We start from the raw sequence: 21,044 nt of genomic DNA, 5'->3' as shown, positions 1-21,044 counted from the left end.
TAGGGCTAATGTATTGTATACTTTTAGTCTGGTTTGTTTTTGAAATAGGTTTGGTTTAAATATAGAGTTAATTACTCCTGTTATTTTTAAATATTTTGCAATTTTTACGTTTATATCTTTTTCATTTTCATATGTGATCATACATCCTAGGTAGTTAAATGAATTCACCTGTACTAAGATCCTGTTATCCATTACTATTTTAGTTCTTGCTGAATCTTGTCCTTTAAAGGCCATAGTTTTTGATTTTTCTGTTGATATTATCATACCATACTCTTTGGATATCCCATTTAGATCTAAAATAGCTTTCTGTAAGTTATTTTCAGAATTTGTAATTATTATTTGGTTGTCGGCAAAGAGGAGAGTGTTTAAGTTAACTGTAGGAGAAAGTTTAATTCCTTGATGTAAATTTTTACTCCATTTTATTATTATTTCATTTAAGTAGATATTAAAAAGAGTTGCTGAGAGGGGACATCCCTGTCGAATCCCTTGGTTTATCTCTCACGTATATGATAGCTCGTGATTTAATCTTATTTGTATGTGATTATTTTCATATATACTTGTGATAGCTTTTAGGATATTATTTGGTATTTGTCTTTCTTTTAATATGTTAAATAATATGTTTCTTTTAACTTTGTCAAATGCTTTTTCAAAGTCAATAAATGCAATATGTGTTTCTAAATTGTATTCTCTTCTTTTCTCTATTATTAATTTTAGGCAAAAGGCCGAGTCTATACATGATCGTCCTTTTCTAAATCCATTCTGTACTTCTAAAATAAAGTTTTACCTCAATTAGTTTGCTATTTAAGATTCTGCTTATATTTTGTAACAAGAATTTAGTATACTGATAGCTCTATAGTTTTTAGTGTCATCTCTATTACCTTTTTTAAAGATAAGAATCACAATTGCTTTTTTCCATTCTATTGGGGGGATACCAGTTGAGTAAATTTTATTTAAAAATAATGAGAGTCTTTCTTTGAATCTTGTTCCTGCGTATTTATATAGTTCTGAACCTAGCTTATCTTCTCCAGGTGATTTTCCGTTTCTTGTTTCTTTCAGGCTGATTTCTAATTCTTCTTTAGTTATTTCCTTTTCATTTTCGTTAATTGTTTGCCAGTTGTCTTTTTTAAAATATTTGTCTATCCACAGTTCTGTGTAGTAATTTAGAAATTCTTCCAAATTCAATTCAGTGTTTAATTTTATGTTTTCTTTGGTATCTGCATTTAAGTGTTTCAAAATCTTATATACATTGGGTCTTATTTTATATAAATCATGTTCTAAATTAGAAACAAATTTGTTCCATGATTCTCTATGTCATTTTCTGACTTCTTTTAGTTATGGCTCTTATTCTTTTATATTCTATTTCATCTTCTAATCTTTTACTGCTTAACCATTTGTGATATGCTTCTGTTTTCTTTTTGATTATTTCTTTGATTGCATCATCCCAGATCTTCAGTTTTCCTTTTATTGAATTTTTTGGTCTTTCCTTAGCTTTCATTTGCTGCTGCATTTAGTATCGTTTTTATATTAAGCCATTCTATTTCTATTTCTTCATTTTGTTTTATTTTATCTAGATATTGGTTAACTCTTTGTTCATATAACCATTGTACATTTGTGTCATTCAATAGTCTAGTTTTATAAACAAATGCTTCAAATTTTCTTTCTGTTCTTGTTACTTGTAGCCATTTAGGTGATAATCTTTATTTTAACGAGGAAGTGGTCACTGCTTATTTCATATCCTCTGTGAACTCTAACATCTAGTGAAAATTTTGATGTCTTTTCATTTAATATAAAATAATCTAATATTGATTTCCATCCTCTTGCTGCCCAAGTATATTTATGTATGTCTTTATGTTTATAGAAGGAATTCATTATTTTTAAGTTATTATAAACTTCAATGTCAATCAATTTTTTACCATTCCTGTTTAGAGTATGTTCTCCATGTATTCCTATATTATTATTCATTTTCCTGTTTCCAATTCTTGCATTTAAGTCTCCTGCTAAAATTACGTAATCATTTTTATTTATTTTATTATTTGTTTTGTAGCTGATTATAAAAATCAATATTATACTGTTCTCTTCCTTCTTCTGGGGCATATCAACCAATTATTGTTAAATAGCCTCTATGTATTTTTATTCTAGCTTCTATTATTCTTTCATTCCATAATTTATAATGTTTTAACTGTTTTGAAGGGAGTTATGAATCCAAATCATGACTCCTGCTTGTGCTCTTTGGTCTCTGTCGACTCCAATGTATATCACATTAAAATTTTCGGTTCTCATAGTTCCTTTTAATTTCTTTTTTTGTTTCAGTGATTACTTCTATTTTAATATTTCTTGCATTTAATAGTTGGTATAATTCTATTTCTTTATATGCTATTCCTCTTACATTCCAGTTTGCTATGTGTATTATATTTTGTCGTTTCCATTTTTGTTTTATCTTTTCAATTCCAGGGTCGTTTTCCATAGATTCAATCCGATTATCATTTTCTGTCAGCTTACAAGTAGAATTATTTTCTCCATGTCAGGGGACTTGCCTGACGATGGAATAGTTCAGTGGTAGGGCTGCTACCTAAAGGCTTCTGAACTAGCCTTCTTCCGAATTTAAACCCATAGGAGGAATAGGGTATATTGAAAGAGGAAAGAGTAAATTATTGAAGAATTATAGTAAGGTTTATAGAGAGGGCATAGTTGTAAGGTCAGAAATGAAAATACCCCATGGCCCTCGAGTACTCTAATAGCATAAGGGTCATAAAATAAGAAGAGTTGGCTGATAAGGCCTTATAGGAAATATTAAAATAAGTGGATCTTCCTCAAAGTAGTAGAAGAAGAGGATAGATCCTGCTAGGGTTCATAGGAGTGCCACTTCCCTTATAATCAAGATGATTGCCCCTTATGGCTCTGTTGGTCCACGAGTCCTTATTCAGTATATTCGGATCACCCCACCATATATACACACACACACACAGATGCACGCACGTACACACACACACACACACACACACACACACACACACACACACACACACACACACACACACACACACACACACACACACACACACACACACACACACACACACACACACACACAGACGCACGCACGCACGTACACACACACACACACACACACATGGTGGGCTCCCCTATCCGCCACCCAGGGGACGCGCTCTCTAGGGGTTACAGGGTCCCCCGAGAATCTCCCCCCCCAAAATAATAATTTTTAAAAAAAGAATAAAAAAAAATAAAAGTTAGGTGGCAAATAAATGAAATTTTGTACTTTTGAATTTTTTTGAACTTCTGGATTTTTCTGCCTGTTAAAGTGTTAAAGGATGATAAATAATAAAACTTTTTTTAAAAATTTTTTATCAGTTTTTTTTACAATTTTACAAAGTTTTTTTTTTACTTGCACTACACTCAAATAATGAAAACACGAAAAGTCACACTAAAAAGTTATTTTTGAAACAAACAACTCACTCTTACACGATTCAATAACAAATGAAGTTAAAGAGCAACCAGACGAAACTTCCTATCTCGGCAATGCAATCAGTTCTCGTGACCTCGAAGCTCTCAATCAACAGCGCCATATGCCGACATTGGTAATGCGGTTTAATTTAAAACGTAGATAGCGCGCGCTGTTCAAAATACAAAATACGAAGCTTGTCAACTAGCGCCGACATTGGTATTGCGGCTTAATTAAAGAGTAGATAGTGCGCGCTGTTCAAAATACGTATTAAAACGTAATAATTGTTTTGAAAAAAATTTCGCTTAAAATAATCAAGATTTTTATGATGTTTACTGAAAACATTAATGTATTTTAAAACACTATAGGAAAATGTCTTGGCTTGGGGACCCCCCCTCCCCCCCAAAGCAGGTGCCTTATTGCCTTAATGAGTAATCGCCTTTGTGTGCGTGGTGTGTGTATTGATTTCATATTGTAACAATATGAAATCAATACACACACACCACGCACACAAAGTAACAAGCACTCCGATATGAAGTACTGATTCTCACACAAAAGCATAAACTTCTTTTAATGCGTGGTACCATCCTTATTCAATACAACTAACTTATCGTGTTTCAATTTCTTTGGCATGACAGAGTTAAAACTCAAAACAAATAGACACACCAAATGTGTTATCATTTCCTTTTTCACAGTTCTCTAACTCAATCAGTGATGTTCCATTGTTGTGTTCAAATCGAATTTTTTTCAATTTTATCTCTAAGACCGTCCATTTATGACCTTATATTTATTCTCTTTCCGCTATAAAGTGTTATTATGTTTACCATATGGATGATGCACTGATAAAGTGGTTGTTCAATAATTGAAATACTTCTTCCACTGCATTCACATTCAGTTTTTTTTTTTTTTTTAATAATTATTTTCCCCTTTGCCTGACGAATAACGAGAAGAGAAAAGAACAACTTTGCTCTTCCTTAAATACGTTTGGCATTCCTTGATTCGAGTTAACTCAATCACAATTAGCAAAACATCTGCTCTAGCCATTATATAATACGCTAACAGTATAAATCGATCAGTCAAATATTAATCTCTAATCAAAAGTCTAAAGTTAAAGCATCTCTTTCTACTGCTGTACGAATAGTTCTCAGTAAATCCAGTTCTCTTGCTAGAATTCATCGGACTCCACTTCTTTCTTTCTATTTTTAAACTTCGAAGAAAATATTCAAGACTTATTAAGTTTATCCTCAAAGTGAATCCTTTCTGAATATGTATACTGTACTGATTTTTAACAATCCGAACAGGAATTAGTTTGGAAACATAAACTTTGATATTTTTCTAATGAACATGCAAATACTTATGAACTTTGTATTTGATATATGTATATCAGTAACGATATTTACTTAATGAACTTTGTTTATATATAAATATCATGCTATGTTGCTTTAAGAACTCAACAGCTCGGGTCAAAAATTGCAAAATCCGATTTCTGTGATTTGTTGCCTGTAAGGAGCATTTCGCTATTCTTATCTAAGTGGCCACAGGTTAAAAAGTGTATGCACCAAATTCGAGGATAGAAAAATTAATAAGAATGAAAAAAAAAAAAAATGAAGTCTGACTCTTTGTTATCTAAGTGATAACTAAACTCTCGAAATAGTTGAGACAGTGCTGTTGATGTTTCAAAAATTACAAAACTGTAACATATTACAGTGCAAGTGAAAGTGAATAGTTTTCTATTTTCACTTCACTGCGTTGGTTATGGCTTTATGAATCTTTTGATTTTAAAATGGGATATCGTTAAACTACACTCTTTTCCTCCATTATTGAAGTTTTGGGTAGAAGAATAATATTTTAAATTGCGTGTAGCGATAACATGTAATATTGATTTAATAACTCATTGAAGGTTACATGTGTGAGAATCATCGCTTTTAATAGTATTAACGTATTTGTTACACCCTTGCTTTTGGTTTGAACACGATGGTGTCAAATGCGTTTTTTTTTAAACTTTTTTTTGCTCTGGTAGACAATTTTTGCTTGTGTGTTTGTGTTACTTACAACAGAATGTCCCTCACCTGTCATTTAGTTTTTTTTGACAAATTGGATTCTTTTTTATTTTTTTATTTATTTTTCTTAATTATTGATTATTTAATACGTTTAATTTTTGCCTGCGCCGTGTTGATAGAGAAAAATTACGATGACTGGTTACACAAACCAGCTAACGTTGAACAGGCATGAAATGAAATTAAAACTCTTTTAGGAGTAATAGAAAGTATTTTGTGTCGTTTATTTTATTTTTTATTTTTTTCAACTTTATTAATTGGTACTTTAATTCGGTCCTTTTAATGTCTAAAGAAAATTTATTTGTTTGTGCCATGTTAAGCGAAGTTGATGATAATAGTCATTTAACCTTGCACCTTTAATTTTGACACAACTGAATCGACCTGCGTCCATTACCATTAATATGGTTTTCTTCACATACGACAAATGATTATCATTCCGTCCAACTCGACAGGGCCACGTGGAGATAGTCAAATATTAGTTCATTGTTCTGTATCATCTGTATTACTACTTCTTGTCAAGTTGCACAAAGTATGATACAAGATATTGAACATGGTGTCTCTCACTCTTATTAGCAGGAACTGCAGTTTCGACTTTTGTAAGTCCTTCACATCAAGGTAGTAGTAGTTCCATGATGATGATTCCATCAAGAGTGCCTACTGCTGTTGCGCCAGACAATCATGAAGCATATGATCAGCAGCATCAACTACAAGGTCAGAATATAGCTCAGGAGAAGATACACGAGTCGGTTCATCCTTGTCACATCAGTGTGAGGTCTACCACAGATGCTGCACTACCAAAAGTGACCAAAAGAATCATATGAAACTGCAACCTTCGTGTTACCATATATTGGACCTGGACATGAAAGTAGAGTTGATGAAGATGAGGCAAGAGATGAAGTGCATGAGAAATGAAATGAAAATAATTACGGATATACAGAAAAGAGAAAAAGAGTGGCTATGCGAAAAATGTAATTAATGATTCGGGAGTGGATCTGTGTGGAGATTCCATTATTAGAGGTGTGGTGAATGAGAAGATACATAAGGTTTATTTTTTGGTGGTAGAATGAGCAGAGTTATTGAAGAGTTGTTGGACATGAGGAGTAAAAGAGCAAAAGAGTTGGTTTGTTGTAGGGACGAATGATTTGGATAGGAACAAGGAAAGTGTCAGATGGGATATCAGGAAGTTATTAAGGAGAGTTAAATATAAAGTTTGATAGGAAACGTTGTCAGTGTGTTGCTCAGGTATGATAGTGATGAATTGAGGCGGTGAACAAAGATTATGAGTGCTATATTAGCGCAGCTATCGTTTTGGTGTGTATCGGCTGGAAAGATTGTTGCTGGATGGAGAGATAATGACCGTAATGGATAGATCTGAGGGGTGATATGAAATGAATGTCATATGAAAGAGCAAAAAAGCAGGATAAGGAGGCTTGAATGGAAAGGTGAGTATCATGAATAAAGTAAATGAGAGGGTGGAAACACAACACAACACAAACAGGGAAACGGAGGGGGGGGGTCAGAGTGGACGAGGAGATACTTTCTGAAACATCATGTGGATGCTGGATTCAGAGGTGAGTGTGTGAGTGGGCAAAAAAAAAAAAGGATCGAGATGGCCTAGGATGGAGTGGAGAGTTTGAATGTGAGGAAAGTTGTAGAATTGGTGGTAATGTAAAGGAAAGGACTCGGAAAGGTATTGAGGAGTCGCATCAGAGAAGTGATGTCCATTAGATTTGTAGAACCAGAAATGATTTGTTGTTTATTTATAATGCTGGAAGTATTCGAAATAAGGGGAATGAAATTGTTGCATTGATTGAGTTTATCCCCCCCCCAAAGAGTAATGAGAAGGAAATGTATAAGCAAATTAGCCTGGTTAGCAAGAAACGAGTGATCGTCATGAGTGACTTTAATTATAGTAATGTAGACTGGAATCAAGAGACTGCATTTGGGGGAAAAGAGAATTAATTTCTGGAGTTTTTGAGGGACGAATTACCTTAGGCTGTACGTAATAGTGGGTACAGGAGAATTAAGGGTATTGGATTTGTTCATCTCATCAAATGATGTTATTACACCGGTGTATAAATGGGTGTCAAAACTTCCAGCAGTTAGTGATCGTGATCGTGAGGTGATCATTTGCAGGGTGGCCAGTCATATGAAGCCTTCTTTTAGAAAGGGATATATGTGGAATTATTAGGTTGATAATTATGGAAAGCCCAGGAAACAGCTTGCTGCAATAACTTGGAAAGAATTGGATGAAAAGGATATCAATGCTGCTGGGGTTCTACTCAAGAACTATTTGGTGGAAGCATATCAGAATGTATTCCAAAGGTCAAGAGATTAAATAGAGCAGGTTTGAAATGGATGAATCAAGAGGTAAGGTATGCAATCTGGAAGAAGGCATTATGGAAGAAGCACAAGATGTGTGACTATAACAACTAGTTGCGTGAAGAATACAAAGAGCAGGCGAGGAAGGTGACTCGCTTGATCAGGACAGCAAAAGTGCAGTACGAGCAGCAATTAGTTAATGAGGATTAAAAAAAAATCCTACGGAATTTTTTCGACGTATGGACAATAGATGAAAGAATGATTATGGAAAAATGGACAATGATTAGTGAAAATTGTGGAATGATAACCGCTGCAGAGGAAAAAGTTCAGGTATTTAATGAGCAATTTATAAAGGTATTTCATTATTGTGAATGTGACATCATGCAGAACTTGAATGCAGTGGGAAGGGAGGAGGAAGAACTGTTAGTAAGGGAGCAGGAACTATTTGTAGGGTTGAATAAACGTGATGTTAACAAGGATGTAGGTCAGGGGTTCCCAACCTGGGGTACCCATACCCCCAGGGGGGGGGGTACGGGAAGCTTGTCCAGGGGAGTACGGTGAATAACAGGTAAATAAGTATATTATGCTATTAATATATTCGAAATATAGTTATGCTATCAACGTTTCTATTGCTTTCTATCAATATTCAGTACCAACATGGCTATTCCATGTTGGTACTGTCTGTCAGCCACACCAGCAACATTTCAGGTCTCCTTTCTGACATGGACACAGTGAGGTTGCATAGATTTTTTTCTCATTGCAGGGTCTGATAACTCAAAATGCCCGGTTAAGATTCAAGATAGCTAGTGAAATTGAGACGATCCTCAATTTCACTAGCTATCTTGAATCGTCACATTGAGGGTCGCCAAAGAAAAGAAAGCACATACAATTGCCGAGACATTAGTGAAGTCGTGTGCTATGGACATGGTTGAGTTGATGTGTGGTAAAGAAGCAAAAGAGAAAATTGCACAAATACCATTATCAAATAATACAATTTGTGATCGGATTCGAGAAATGTCAGAAGACATACGTGTACAGGTAGTGGAGGAAATCAAGAAAAGTCCGGCAAGAATTAGTTTATTGGATGAATCAACCGATGTCTCTAACTGTACACAGCTTTTTGTTTTTACTAGATATATACATCAGAATGAAATAAAAGAGGAATTTCTTTTGTAAACCCTTGAAAGAAACAACAAAGGCAGTGGACATTATGAATTTGGTGAATGATTTTTTTTTTTTATTCAAATGGCCTTTTATGGGAATTAGTAGAATCTATTTGTACTGTCGGTTCTCCCGCTATGTTGGGGAAAAAATCAGGTTTCACTGCTTTAGTTAAAGAAATCAACCCAAATATTTTTACAAGCCACTGCATCCTTCACCGGTATGCTTTAGCATCTAAAACGCTTCCACATAATTTGAAAGCCGTTTTGGATGTTGTTGTTCAAGTTGTGAATTTTATATAAGCAAAAGCATTGAATCACCGTGTGTTTAAATCTTTGTGGGAAGAGGTTGGAGCAGATCATATCGTAGTGCTGCTTCATACAGCAGTACGATGATTATCCAGAGGATAATTTCCAAGATCCAAACTTTGAAATTTCTCTGGCTTATCTTTCTGATGTATTTGCAATTCTTAATTCTGTGAACATTTCACTGCAAGGTACAGATGTCATTCTCGCGGAAGCTGAAGAAAAGATATAATCGTTTCAAGAAAAATTGACTCTCTGTGGAAGAAGGGTGGAGTTAGGTAACTTTGCCAATTTCAAATCTCTTGATGAAATCACTTCAGATCCGGCATACTAAAACAGGAAGTTCGTGATAGTATTATATTGCATTTAAAAACTTTGAAAGAGGCACTTGCAAGAATAATTCCTCCTGACCAAATGAATGAAGTCTGAATACTTAACCCTTTTCATATTGATTTAGAAAAAATGAGTGACAACGACCCAGTGAAAGACGAGCTAATTGATCTCCGCAATAACAAGAAACTCCAAATTGAATTCCAATCAATTATGTTACAAAATGTTTGGTGTACACTTGGAGAAGCATATCCCGTTATCACCAAACGTGCTTACATGGCTATAATTCCATTTATCACAACTTATCTATGTGAATCAGGATTCTCAGTTCTGTTTTTAATCAAGTCCAAAACAAGAAACAAACTGGAGTCTGAACATGATATTCGGGTATCTATTTCAAAAACTGTACCAAGAATAAAACTGTTGGTGGATAAGAAACAGAATTAAGGGTCTCACTTGTCGATTTTACTGCAGTTTAATAAAGATTTTACAATTTTATGAGAATGTAATTGATTTATTTACCGAATAAAGCTTTTATGAAGCAGTAATAAGAACTTAATTACTGTTAATTTCTTATATTCTTTGAATCTGTATGGTAAACTTAAGAATTTATTTCTTATTATAATGAATAGGGGGTACCGGATAATTTACTAAAAGCCAAGGGAGGTACGAGGGCCAAAAAGGTTGGGAACCCCTGCTGTAGGGCTTTATATTTCACCACATGCATGTTTGGAGGGAATGTTCCGGGGAGTTAACAAGAGCTTTTACATAACTTTTTAACCTGAGTCTTGCACTGGGCCAAGTTCCAAATTACTGGCCAGCCTCTGTGTCTGGAGTTGTGGCTAAAGTACTAGAGATTAGTTAGGATCAAGATTAAAAATTGAATTAACAACAAAAAATACTCTTTGATGGCCAGCATGGGTTTGTTAAAGGAAGATCGTGTTTTAATATGCTTACTTATTATAATAAGGTAATGAATGAATGAATTGGATAAGGGAAATGCATACACAGTGGTATACAGTATTTAGATTTTGCAACTTTTGATAAATTGCTACATGATAAGCTGGTAATTAAATTGGAAATGGGACTAGACAGTAGATTAGTGCTCTTGGTTGGAGATTGGCTGTCTGATAGGTATCAAAGAGTTATCATGGAGGAGCGATATCCCAGATTTGAAAATTTACTAGTAATGTACCCCAAGAGTCTGTTTTGGATCCATTGCTTTATAATTTGTATGTAAATGATATGAGAGATGTCTGAATAGTGATGTGCAGTTGTTTGCAGATGATTCAAAATTGGAAAGAACTATCAGGAGTAGAGCGGATGCCGTGAGGTTGCAAGAGGACTTGAATGATGCACTGACTGAATGGGTACATGAATGGGGTTATCAATTCAGCCTTGCAAAATGTAAGGTTTTGAGATTTGGGAAGTAAACATGGGATGTAGAGGACACAATTGGTGAAAATATCTAGGAAGAAGTAAAGGAGATGAGCGATCTGGGAGTGATTGTGAATAAGAACCTAAAATTTCGGGGACATATTGCTAAAATTGTGAGATCAGTAGAGCGGATAATGCGGAAGGCGCTGACTTGTAGAAGTAAGGATGTTATAATTCCATTGTACAAGGCTTTGATCAAGCCACATATGGATTACTGTGCACAGATTTGGTAACTTGGTTTTCAAAAAGATGTATTGGAGAAGGTCCAGAGACGATTGACTAAGGTGGTTTCTGGTCTCTGGAATGTTGAGTATAAAGACAGATCGATAAAATGCAATTTGCAGAAATTGGAGGATAAGAGGAGGAGGAGGAAGGTGGTATGATCGAGACATATAATCTGTTAAGGCCTTACTACCAGATTAATGTGGGAAAGGTTTTGCATAGAATGGGTGAGGACAGGAAGCAAAAAGCCATCCCTGGAAGCTGTATAAGGTGTGTGTGTGTGTGTGTGTGTGTGTGTGTGTGTGTGTGTGTGTGTGTGTGTGTGTGTGTGTGTGTGTGTGTGTGTGTGTGTGTGTGTGTGTGACCAAGGAGGGGTGAGGAACAGGTTTTTTTTTGCATGGAGAATGGTGAATGATTTTAATGCATTGCCTAAAAGGGCGATAAGTGCGGAGACGGTGAACATATTTAAAGCGCGGTACGTGTGTGTGTGTGTGTGTGTGTGTGTGTGTGTGTGTGTGTGTGTGTGTGTGTGTGTGATAGTGAGACCTCCCGCGATCAGTCTTTTGACTCCATGTAGGTTTGATAATAATAATAATAATAATACCTTGTGTCCGCTCCCCCGGTTCAATTATTTCTCTAGGATCATCATACTACTCTCCATCGAGCGAAGCATATTTATATAGGTATAAATTCCAATAATTAAAAATTACAAACCCTAAATTGCTTTCATAAGCCTTTCATTTACTTATTTTCAACTTTTTTTTTTACTTGATTCTTCCATCCGTTTTTATGAGGAGAGAGATATGATACTCCTGCTTTAGACCTTCTCAACTTTATCAAACTCCACTACATATAGGTAGATCTTAACCCAATTTCATGATCCTTAGCTTTTTCTTCTTTGTTTCTGTTTTAACCACAGCATGTACTTTTCGTTTTTCCTTTTACTCGAGTCACTTCATTGCACACGTAGTATTTAGATTTCGTATGTTCATGTCCAACAAACTGTCAGTTTCTTGCAAAGTCGTCGCCAAGAAAATCTACTTTGTGTGTGTGTTTATTATTAAAATTTATTTTTATTTTTTTAAATTCGGAACAATATTATTCTTACCCAGCCGCTTAAGGAAGTTGCGAAACCTGTTGGACCAGAGTTTGATTTCACGTTCCTTTCTATTTAGGTATGTCGCCGACCAAGCTAGAAAAGAAAGATTCCTACCCATCGAAAATGCTGAGAACTAGTCAAGAGAGAGAGAGAGAGACTAAAAGTATCACTTCTCTGACAGAAGTAAATGTTTATGTCTTATTACACGAAACATCAGCTGAAGTTGAAAAAAGAATAAAGTAGTCGTTGCTTTCTCAGAAAAGACTTCTGACTCAAAAATGAATAAGATACTGGACAGATAAAACAGCTGATTGTAGAATAATCACGGCTTGAACCAGCATGTAAAACAAAAAAAAAAAAAAAAAAATGTGCCGGTTCATCAGTCAGGGAAATATGTCACTAGTCAGGTGTCAACTTGGATTGCGTGATATCATAATCGCATAGTTAATACGTGAACCTGGTGAATTTCTAAGCTTTTGCTAATAGTATGGCTAATGTTTATCCTGTGTAATTACCAATGTTGAAGTAAATATGTTAATAGCTTAGATATTAATGAATTCAGCCTGTAAGACAGGGAGCGAAAAACTCGTGAAGTTTATCAGTAGCACATCACTTCGATTGAAAAAAAAAAAAAAAAGCAAGCAATTTAATCTGTGCTATTGAAGGTAAAAATATTCAAAATCAAGATAAAAAATCACTAAAACAAATCCCTTAAAGCATTGCGGACGGATGACATCTTATGACGTAGCAGCAACCTGAAAAAAATATTCGAAAAACAGTTGCGTGTATGGAATAAATATTTTTTTAGAAATTTAAAAAAAAAAAATAATTTTTATCGCCGTTCGCTGCTCATCTATTTTTTAACGCTAGTACATAAAAAAAAAAAAAAAACACGTTGTTGTTGATTATCTCGTACGTTATGCCTGAGTTCTCTTAAAATATATTTAGGATTCCTGCATATACGATTAATAAGAATATTCCATTCACACAAAATCCGTAATAATCAACAAAACAGCTATGTTCGTAATGACCAGCATGCCACAGTACACGCGACAAGTAAAATAAAATATCTATAAAAAGATAGTAACAACATAAAAGTGCCATCGACGTGACGAGAATAAACTTGACGATTGAACTACATCTTCTGCTATTTTTATTCGTCAACTGAAAATTCGACTCGTCAAGAAAGAGCAGACGAGCGCATTTTCAAGTCAAATCAACTACAAATTATTGTAGTTGACAAATTACAACTACGACTACATTTCAAGTCAACTACAAATAATCGGTCTTATTACTTTCAAATGACAATGATATGGGTGCGAGCTTATATTTACTGCAACATACCCTTAGGGCCAGTGGTGTGTTGGGACCGGCTCGTGCGAGTCAGTTGGTAAAATTTTTCAAATTTAGCCATCCGGTTGTTAATGTTTTTAAGTCGGGCGAGCCGGTTATTAAAATTCTTTATGAAAGGATAGATGATGAATAGTGGTATGTACTTTTTTTCGTAAATATTTCGAAATTGTATAAATAACACTTACATATATTATTATTATTATTATTATTATTATTATTATTATTATTATTATTATTATTATTATTATTATTATTATTATTATTATTATGAAAAATAAATGCATAAAGGAGAATTCACAAAACACAAACTCAATTTACGAGCGGGAATTTGGAAACGATTTTATTTACTAAATAATGTCTGTATTCAATAAAACACAAACACGTTATCAAAACTCCCGAACTGGGTATTTGAATAAACAATAATGTCTTATTTTTCGGCGAATTTCCAAGAACTTGCAACATTAAGTTCTTGTAAATGCAACATTGTTGCACTATCGATAAATAAAAAAATTCGTCGCGAGGGCTACAGTCTCTGGTCATTTGATCGACTACGAGTGATAATATTAGTGTTACATTTTTTTTGTTCAGGATTTCATTTGATAATAGGTAAGTTGTAGGTAATATAGGAAAATTTTCTTTAATATATGTTTTTATTTCGGTTTTTTCTTTTTTTTTAATAATTAAAATAATTTTAATCAGGGTTAGAGTTTTGCGGTCGAAAAAGCGGATAGCCGTTAGTTGAAAAAATGAAATAGAACGAAACTTCTTAAACATTAAAAGGACAAAATTTGAAGAAGCAGAAACAAAGACATCTGAAGATACAATAGAACTTTGTGAAGAATCAAATTTTTCATAAAGCGAGCCGGTTGTTAAAAATTTACCAACAACAAATTTACTAACAACCTTAGGCTCCATAAACATTACCTCATTCAAACACTGAGTGCGTCATCATGGCTTGACAAATTATTGTTGCAAAAGTAAAACATCCAGACATACAGAATAATGAAATGTAATATATATTAAAGAGTACGCTGTTTGAGTTAGAAGCAAAATTCAATAATATGCACCCGTATTATTTATTGATTAATTGATTCTCTATTATATTATTTTATTTTGTTTTCTGAGTCACGCACATGCACAAAGATGAAATATTTTCTTATGTTAAGTAAATGACTCATCTTTGCAAGAAAAAAAATTACCTGAATTTAACCAATTCTCAATCTACCTGTTTGTGACTTGAAAGAGTTTTAATGGGTGTTTTTAAAACACAGTTTAATTAGTGGATATTGTGACAATTTTTTTATTATTATTTTATTAAGGAAATTGCATCTAAAGACATAATAAACCAAATATATCGACAAACTCGACCAGTGGAGATAAAATAATATGTTTTTTTGATTACAATCGTGTCACGCAATGGAAAACTAATCAGAAGGGATGATGAGATATCATATAATAGAAATAAAAAATATATATAATAATGAAAAGTACAACGCATAGAAGCATTTCAGATGGAATCGTATAGTAGATACGATAATGGAAAGTTAATGAGATCAACAGGAAAACACACCTTCAACATTATCGTCATCTGGACACAGCCACTCAGCTGTTTTTTTTTTTTCTTCTATTTTTAAATAGAAAATGGAGTTTGTTTATCATCAGCCACCACAGGTTTAAGAAAACACAACACACTCTTCATCAGTAAATTCTGTGAGTCGAAGTAATTAAAATTCTACCTTTCGAATGAGCTTCGATTGGTTTGATTGGAATTATAGGCAAAACAATATAGAATGCGAAGGGTTTAGTATTTCCAGATAAGATAGAAAAGACGGGATGAGGCGAAGGGATAGTGCTGATGAGAGCAGATAAATTGCAGCCAAAAAGAATAGGAAATAGGCGGGAGGATGGCTGTTCATTTGAAGCAGTCTGGTGTGAGATCAAAACCAATAAGACAAAATATACAGTTCGTTGTTGCTATAGGCCAGGGAGTTCCAGGGATGATCTGGAAGTCATGTATCAGCAAATTAATACAACGAGAGTGCAGGTCGAGTGATTATTAAGGGGGACTTCAACTATGGAGATATAGACTGGAAGGAAGAAAGATCACATGGCAGGAAGGAAATACAATTTATACACTTACTGAGATATAATTACTTGAGGCAGCATGTGATGGAGGGAACTCAGGGTGCGAGAGTATTGGACTTGGTCATAGGATCAGAAGGTTATACCATCTTGGCCACCTTAGTTATATCCATGACCACATCGCCTCCGATTGAGGAAAGTGAAGATGCGGTCTTGATTTGGGAGATTGTAAAACAAGGAACATTCTTTCAAGAAGGGGTATTTGTGGAACTACAAGACAGTTGATTATGACAAGCTTAGGAGGAAACTTGAAGCTGTGCCATGACTTTTAACTTTAAAGAAAAGGAAGGATGTTTTTCGTGCATGGGGGTAAGTAAGGGGCATCTAGAGGAAGCTATATTAAATTGTATACCTTGGTAAGGAGGGTTAATGAGATAGGAGTTAGATGGATGAGTAATATCATTAAACACGAGCTGCAGGAGAAGAAAATGCTGTGAAGGGTATATAAGGAAAAAGATGACTAGCAAACTCATGAACAGTACAAATCTCAGGCAAGAAAGGTGGAAAGCATGGTAAGGTAAAATCAGATACGAGAAGAATTTATCCAAGCAGGCCAAAGAAAATTACAGTTCTTTCTGTGGCAAGTAAGAGGAAGAATGACTGTGGAAGATTAACCTTAATGAGTGATGATGATGGTCATGATGAGACAGAAGCAGATAAAATAGTTGAGTTACTGAGTGACCACTTCGCATGGGGTATATCATATATCTGCAACATGTGTGATAGACACTGATGTGGGAACAGACGTGGATGAACTGGAGGTTCTTCGGATATTGCGGAATCTCAATGCAAATACAGCTGTGGGATTAGATAGGATATCAGCTCGGGTTTGTGAGAATGTTCAAGGGGAGACTGGCAATGTGTGTGACTAGGCTCTTTAATTTAACTCTCAGCTCTGGAAGAGTTCCAAGGGAGTGGAAAGAAGCAAAAATTCCCTTGCACAAAGGAGGTTCTAATTGTAGTAGATTGCAATAAAATCCAACTTAGCTGTCACTGTATAAAACCTCAGTAATTACTAAGGTACGACCATGACCGACCTTTCACAAAGCCTTGTTTCCCCTCATATTCTTATCCACCCAGTACTGAAAAATTGTTCAAAAAGAGAATTCAATAATGGGTGGATAAGAATATGACACTCTATGAGGGGCAACAAGGCTTTGTGAAGGGTCGGTCGCGCGTTAGTAATTAACTGAGGGTTTTATAGAGTGACAGCTAAGATGGATTAAGGAAATGGCTACACGATGATTCTGCTGGTTTTTGCAAATAAATTTGACATAATACAATATGCAACTCTGTTATTAGAAGAAATGGAGATGAATATAACGCTGGTTATGTGGATTAGAAGATGGCTGCTGGTTAGATATCAAAAAACGGTATACGGTGGAACAGAATCCATGCGAAAACAAGTGAGCAGTGGTGTGCCGCAAGGTTCCATGCAAGGATCGCTACTATTTAATTTGTACATAAATGATATAGGAAATAACCTCAAAGGAAATATTCGGTTCTTTTCCGATGATGTGAAATCAGGTAGAGTAATAGTTAATCAAGGCATGTAGAGTGCTTGCAGGATGATTTAAATAGGCTGTTTACTTTAAAAATGTAAAGTTATGCATTTTGGGATAAATCGATTGCAAGCTGTGTACCACATTGACGGAACTGTACTCCAGGAAATAGGTGAAGCTAGAGATTTATGGGTGGTGGTGGTGGTGGTGGTAGACAGAGATTGAAGTTTAGTGGACTCTCACCCATAATCTATGAGGATAGATTGTGGGTGAGAGTGTGTGGATTGAAGAAGTTAGTCAACAGGAGAAAAAGAGGGGAATGTTACAGAAAGATTTAAGTTACTTAAAGGATTTTATTGGATTGATGCAGGGGGAAATGTTTCAGCACTTGGCAGGAGGGGAAAGAACAGGAGGCCATCTTTAAAGGTTGAGTAAAGGTGTAGTTAGTAGGGGTGCAAGGACTAGTTTTTCGCTTGGAGAGTTTTCTCTAGGTTGCCAGAATCAGTTAGTTTTGAGCGCTGTCTGTTAATGGGTTCAATGAGAGGTATAATAAATTGTGTGAATAGTTTGGATCTCGCGATGAGTCTTCAAACTCTATGGTGGTGCCCGTACAATAATAATAATAATAAGAAGAAGGAAAAGAAGAGGAAGAAGAATATTGTAAGAAACTTGTTTACAACAAGCAAGCCAAAGGGAAAGAACATTTAAAATAGACCAACAACGTTGTGAGTATGAGATTCCTGACGTATTTATGTTTAGTGTTATGATGTGTATACTGTTGGAGATCGATCAATGTAACAAGAAACAAAGAATTATCCATTTGACGAAACAAGACTTGTTTTATCAAAAACCTAGTCTTATGCTAATCTGAAATTATATGCATTATAACGCTAAGATCATAATATATCATGAATCTCGCATGAGCAACATGGTTGGCCTATTTTAAATGTTCTTTACGATTGATACCATTAGCGTGATTGCTGTAAACTCACTCAGTTAATGTTAATATCAAGTAAATTTATTTCCCGAAGCAGTGTATTATAATGCACGTGAAACTAGTCGAGGTCTTAAATAATTTATGATTTTGTTTAATATACACTCCCCCATCCAAAGAAGTTTCAAGCACAATAACTATGAGCTGTATTTTAAAATCCATGTGTAACAATGATTCTTTTTTATTTTTTAGTACGCTTTGAATGCGTTTGCTTTTTTTTTTTGTGACAGAACAATCAGAAGTGACTAGCAGTAATGATAAATTCAGTCTTTATTTCATGCACACTAGGGTGTTTTCATGCACGTCAGGCATATATAATTAGCTATGAACACAGTTACTAAATATAATAATAACAAACTTTGCCATGACAACGGTGGCATGCTACTCAAACACTGAAGAAAACTATATACAGCCCATGTGCACAGCAATGAAAGTAATTGCTGATATTCTAGTCATTATCACATCATCATCAAACACTTCAACGAATAACTTTTTTATGTGAGCAGGATAAGTTTTAATCTTTATACAGTCTCTATGGAAACGATACATTACTATTAATATATATATTAATAGTAATGTGTCGTCTTTATATATATATATATATATATATACACACACACACACACACACAAATAACTTATTTTTTTCAATTTCGCTGTATTTTGGGATTGATTTGTTTATGCCTGCAAACTCCAAATCCCCAGTTTTTTTTTTTTTAATTACGAAACTCATGAGGTGTAATATATCTAATAACATTTGAAATATTTCAAATATAGAAAGGAAAAAAAACTTTCTCAGAGATATGCCTATTTTACATATCTATGGTTTAATTCTAGCAAAGGAAGTTCAAAACAAAACTTTTTTTTTTTTTACGTGAATTCTACTCAGGAAAAACTGCCAAGTAACCGTATATTTAGTATTTGAGATAGACTAAGGATAGATGATACAGGAGCTTCACTCTGGAAAAGAAATATGATATTTTTATAAGCAGAGTGGTGGCCTCGCCGAACGAAGAAAACCATCTCTCGCCTACAGACTTTCACAAACATCAGTACACTATAGGATTCCAACTGAGTTGAGGAGAGTGTTACGTCAACATTCGCCTACCACACAGGCAAAGTTTCTGTCACAATTGGTATTTACAATAGCATTATTATTATTGAGCCTCTGTAGCTCAGACAGTATGGACGAAGCCTTTCGGTTGGAAAGACATGGGTGTTAGAATCCCGTCTAGTCTAAGACGCAAAAAAACCTTTATCAGGGCTTTTCAACTGAAGGCAAGTTTTTTTATCTCTGACGGTGGTGGCAGGGTTTTCCTCCGGGAATCTCAGATTTTTCATTCCACAAAACAGACAAAGTGGCCAGAAGAACCACACGCAATTAACAGACATAGTCTAAATGAGGCCAGAAATTCAGGATATAAGGACAGCGTCAGGCTATGACGCTGGCCTCATAGCCTTAGTTGCTTTGGCCGAAAATCCAAAATAACCTAAATTTGCTAACATAAACCAGATAGCTATTTTCATATATCCACAATTTCAGCCTCTTCAGATCATTCTGCAAGTGCTTCATGGCATTCGCATTCCACATTACCGCGCCCATTCTTTGCAAACAACTGTATATCACTTGTTAAATACATTCTCAATGTCATTAACGTAAAGACTGAATAACAGTGAACAAAGGAGTGATGTTGGTCACCTTAAATCTTGCAGAATCACACAATCCTATGCATCTCTTTTGATATCGGCCACTCAGCCATCCTTTTGTCGAATCTAATAGTTTATAATCCAGCCACATATTCTCTAATTTATGCAAGTCTTCCGTACTGTATCCTGTCAAAAGTCCAAAAATATCATGGTGTATCAATTCTTTTTGTTTAACTTAACAGTAACATTATTATAAGATGTGAGAAAGTTACCCAAACATGTCCTCCCCTCCCTCTCCCCTATAGATTCTCTGTCAACCCATTTCTGCATATGAGCTTCATGATTCTTGTACACGATTATAGAGATAGTGAGCAGATTAGTGAAGTTATGTTAGCAATTCGAGAAAGAGAGAGAGAGATTTTAATGAGTTTGTTTTTGATGCTATTATTTTTCAGCTACCTTTGTTTAAGACTCTTTAAGTTGTTCGAATCAGCGCGAAGTTTGTTGACTTTTAGTTCCAACCGGATTTTCCATGGTGCAGATTACTTCATCTTCGGCTTTTGGTGTTGCAGTTTGCAACCAAGCTTCATTGTATGATATAAGCTGTGTTATATAAGAACTGATTTTTTCCCTTTAAACTGTCGGTTGTAAATCACAGTATTTGCATCTAAGAGGAGCCGTTTTAGCTTAGATATATGTAGAGCATTTAATGGTGTCTTTTACGGTCAGTTATGGAGTCATATGTTCCAATATCCCGGACTTCATTTTACACTTTACTTTTGTCAAAACATTCTGAGATGTGTCGTCTCACTGAGTTGAATTTCGAAAAGTTAAATATAGCTACCTCCTGATGATTTGTTGTTACTGGAGGTGTTGATTAATTACCTAACTTCTTCCATTCTCTTTTCAGCTTCCTGCTCACTCACATTTAGTTCGATCTCCTTTCTTTGTAATTTAGTTATCATTGCTTCTTTACACTGCTGGCTGACTATCTAGTACTCTATCAAAAAACAT

General features: G+C 34.8%; 1 protein-coding gene across 1 annotated transcript in view; it reads left to right on the top strand.

The window, feature by feature from the left end:
• Positions 1–8,763: 8,763 nt before the first annotated feature.
• Positions 8,764–21,044, top strand: part of LOC150108521 (glutamate receptor ionotropic, delta-2-like) — a 57,111-nt gene continuing 44,830 nt past the window's right edge. The window contains exon 1 of the mRNA XM_090390478.1: positions 8,764–8,904. Coding sequence (XP_090246604.1) covers positions 8,764–8,904 — 141 coding nt within the window. The remainder of the gene's footprint in view (positions 8,905–21,044) is intronic.

This window comes from Typopeltis vanoorti, chromosome 3, assembly GCF_054136105.1.
Source record: "Typopeltis vanoorti isolate ZY-2024b chromosome 3, IOZ_Tvanoo_1.0, whole genome shotgun sequence".
In the NCBI taxonomy this organism is placed as follows: Eukaryota; Metazoa; Arthropoda; class Arachnida; order Uropygi; family Thelyphonidae; genus Typopeltis; species Typopeltis vanoorti.
The sequence above is the reverse complement of the archived record's forward strand: the minus strand, read 5'-3'. Positions and strand labels throughout refer to the sequence as shown.